The sequence below is a fragment of the Atta colombica genome, unplaced genomic scaffold (assembly GCF_001594045.1).
Source record: "Atta colombica isolate Treedump-2 unplaced genomic scaffold, Acol1.0 scaffold273, whole genome shotgun sequence".
Lineage (NCBI taxonomy): Eukaryota > Metazoa > Arthropoda > Insecta > Hymenoptera > Formicidae > Atta > Atta colombica.
Window position 1 is genome coordinate 78,056 of NW_017259374.1, and position 3,705 is coordinate 81,760.

A 3,705-nucleotide genomic window follows, 5' to 3' on the forward strand; every position below is an offset into this window, starting at 1 on the left:
ATGAAACGCATATTACAAAGAAGAGTGATGAGTGCGCTTGCGCGGTCCTCTATCGAATTTCTCTATGAGAATATTTTTCCATGGAAATAAACACTTGTAAAATTTCTTTCATGTTATATCGATCGCTTAATCATACTTTTTCTTATAAAACAGTGTTGAACTGTAAGTATACTTTAATCTAGCGACATTGTATTTCGCTTTGAATGCTGGCATATTAAGCAATTGAAGTTACAATTTAGTAATAGAGAAAAATTGAAATATTTTCAAGCAATTATTAATTTGATACAATTGAAAAAAAAGAATAGGCAGTTTTTTCTTTTTCACGATTAAATGTACTTTAGTATTGTTCGTGTTTACAAAGATGATTTGTCTCGAGACACAACACTTCAGATTCAATAGATTTCTTTTGCTTGCGATTGGTTTATGGCCTCTCCAGAGATCGAAACTTGCTCAAATTCAATTTACTATACTTTTTACTATTTTGACAACTTTTATTGTATTTCAGGTCGTAATAAGTTATTTTTTTATACAAAACAATAATTAACAGACTAAAATTAGAAACTTATTAATCACAATAAGGAATTATTCTTTAAATATAAAATTTTCAACAGAATTACTTATTTGCAGTTTACAACGTTTTTGACTTCAAAATGCACTACAGATCTCATTATCAATGTTCTGTCTTCCGCATTTTTCTTCATTTGTTATGCAATTAAATATCATTCGTTTTGGATTAACGCCAATACTGTAAGTCAAATATTTACTATACAGTTTCTAAATAAATATTCGTGATAAATAAATCTTCAAATACACATGACATTTTAAAAATATTTTATATGAAAACTGCATAAAATATTATTGATGTAATAGATGAGAGTTTCATTAGAACAACTTCAGCATGTTTGTAACGAAATAAAAAATAAAAACGAAATAGCTATCATAGAAAAGTATGGCCGCATAGGGAAACATCAAACGAGAATAATTACGAGTAAGATAATATATATATGCTTACATTTTAATGAATTATTAATAACAATAAAAAATTTAAAAAGCTTAAATAAATTTTACTTAAATAAATTCTTGATACTTATATATCATTTATTTTCTAATTTAATATTAGTATTTGCCGCATGTAGCGTATCAATTTATCTCTTCCTGCCAATTTGGCCTCGTTTATTTGATATAATTCTGGCTATAAACAATTCCCGATCACACTCTGCAGCGATTCATATTGCAACAGAATACTTTGTTGATCGAGAAAACTGTTCCTACTTAATTATTTTGCATACAAACGCAGCCTTGTGCATAGGGGCAACTGCAATGGTAGCAACAGGCACGATGCTGATAGCGTACTTCAAACATATTTGTGGAATGTTTAGCATTGCAAGGTAGAACTCAAGACAATCATTTGTTTTAAAAAGTAAAAACTATTCTTCGTTTATTCTTAATTAAATCTAGAAAAATTAAGGACTTACAGAAAAAAATATGTATTCATATAGTTTCCGTATTAAGAAGGCAATGGCAATTAATATGCAACAAGATATTAATGAAGAACAAATGGTTATAATTTATAAAAGAATAATCTGTGCGATAGACATTCATCGCAAAGCTACAGAGTCAGTACACTTTCTATAATAACTGTATAATATGTTATACTAATATTTCTTTCATTTCTGAAGGTTTTCTCAAGTTTTTCTAAAGAGTTTTGAAGGATCCTTCTTCTGTTTAATAGCGGCTGGTATGATTTGCGTAAGCAGCACTCTTGTTCAAGTAAGTTTTATTATTTTACTATTAAACGTATCTTTCCATGAAAGATACAATTTTCATGATATTATAAGATTAAATAAAGAATCTTTAATTAGAATTCTTATGAAAAAATAATTTTCATTAAAAAGATCATTCGAAAACTCATGATTATTCTTCGTTCTTTTTTTTATAATCGTAAGATATGTGCATTATTCGCAAACGTAAAAAAAAATACAGTTTTCTAATATGCGCAATCAATAAAGAAAATAATTTATTATGTAATGCAAGTTCTATAATTTGTCCTAAGGAATTACAGAAAATTTCTTACTTGTAAAAAGTTAAAATACATATATAACACATGTTTTATATTTTTTAGATCATATCATATAATAGCACAGGGCAACTTGTATTACAACTTATATACATAAGTGTTCTCTACATGTACATATTTTTGTCCAATTATACCGCACAAGATATTACAGATCACAATGAATACATATTTGCTACCGTGTAAGAAATTTGCGTACGTTCATATTTCAGTAATTGTATTATAAATTCTTGTAACAAAATGCTGAATTAACGAAAGTTCAGAAACAATACTATTCTTGAACGAACATACTATAACAATTTATACTATAACAAATATTTTTATTTTTTCATGTTAGGTTTTACATTAATTTATCATTGTTTTGTAGATATAATGTTGAATGGTATGTGGCTCCGTTACACATACAGAAAATGATATTATTTCTACTGCAAAAGGGTACAAAGGCTTTTCATTTGATCCTCGGTGGAATATTCATTGCGTCTATGGAAAGTGCTGCTACAGTAAGAGATATATACAAAGCTTTTGTTTCCCGCGAATATTATTGTTTAATCGAAAATAATAACATTCACAGTCATTCAAAATTTTGACTAAGTTCCGAAGGACTACTTGACTGTGGCGGATGCGTTTCGGCTCGGATGTTTTCATATTTTTGAAAATGTTGCTGACTTTTACTGAACATTGAAACTCGCAGCTGTGCCGTGGGTTTTGGACGACTCGTTCATCCTGATCCGTCCATGTGGCGTGACGATGGTAGAAGCAGGCACCAGGTGTCCATGCGGACACCGGCTTCGCCATTTTCGCGAGCATTGCATTATTTTTTTTGTTTTTTTTGTATATCTCATTAGGACGTGATCTGGCCGTATCGACCATCGTTTATTATTTCGGGAGGCGGGAGTCATTATCCAAGAAGAAGAAAAAAAAGAAGAATATTTTGATTTTAGAATTATTTAGATACTCAAGTGAAGTAGTTCTATTAAAATAAGTGGAGAGAAAAAAGTACATTAGCTGAACCAAAAAAAAAAAATAGAATAAGAAACAGAGAAAACTGTTTTATTGATACTATACATTCATTTGATGTGTTGCACTCAAAAATATTATACTGGGTTGTCCGGAAAGTTCGTACCGATTTTGAAGGACAATTGAAATGCAGAAGATTTAAATTTTAGTATACATTAAATTTAAATCTTTTGCGGCACGAACTTTCCAGATAACCCAATACAATAAATCAACTTTCCTAATTTGAAAATACAATGGAAATACATTGGATTAATCTGAAAAAAATAGATGATTTAAATAAATAGGAAGATGCCAATATTACATCCCTTAACGTTTAAACAAAATTATAACAAAAGCACTGAGGATTAGAACAGGTGTGTAATTACATTCAACTTTTAGTTTATTGGAAATGAAATGATACTTTTACAAAAACAAGCATTGAATTTTTGTTTAAATCATAAATTTTTTAAAAAAGCTTCCGATATAATATGGAGTTCGTTAAATTGTACTACTGAATTCGTAAATCATAATGCGCGCCCGAAAACAGAGGAAAAGCATGGGCGGAACCATCTGCAATCGTTAAATACATAAATGTGCGGAAGATTTCTGTTCTCCTCCCCCCCCCCCCCCCGCGC

At 29.6% G+C, this 3,705-nt stretch overlaps 1 protein-coding gene across 1 annotated transcript in view; it reads left to right on the forward strand.

The window, feature by feature from the left end:
* Nucleotides 1-1,320: 1,320 nt before the first annotated feature.
* The window catches only part of LOC108689619, a 3,609-nt gene continuing 1,224 nt past the window's right edge, over nucleotides 1,321-3,705 (forward strand). Inside the window, exons 1-5 of the mRNA XM_018196477.1 lie at nucleotides 1,321-1,388; nucleotides 1,500-1,616; nucleotides 1,680-1,770; nucleotides 2,123-2,256; nucleotides 2,442-2,574. Coding sequence (XP_018051966.1) covers nucleotides 1,321-1,388; nucleotides 1,500-1,616; nucleotides 1,680-1,770; nucleotides 2,123-2,256; nucleotides 2,442-2,574 — 543 coding nt within the window. The remainder of the gene's footprint in view (nucleotides 1,389-1,499; nucleotides 1,617-1,679; nucleotides 1,771-2,122; nucleotides 2,257-2,441; nucleotides 2,575-3,705) is intronic.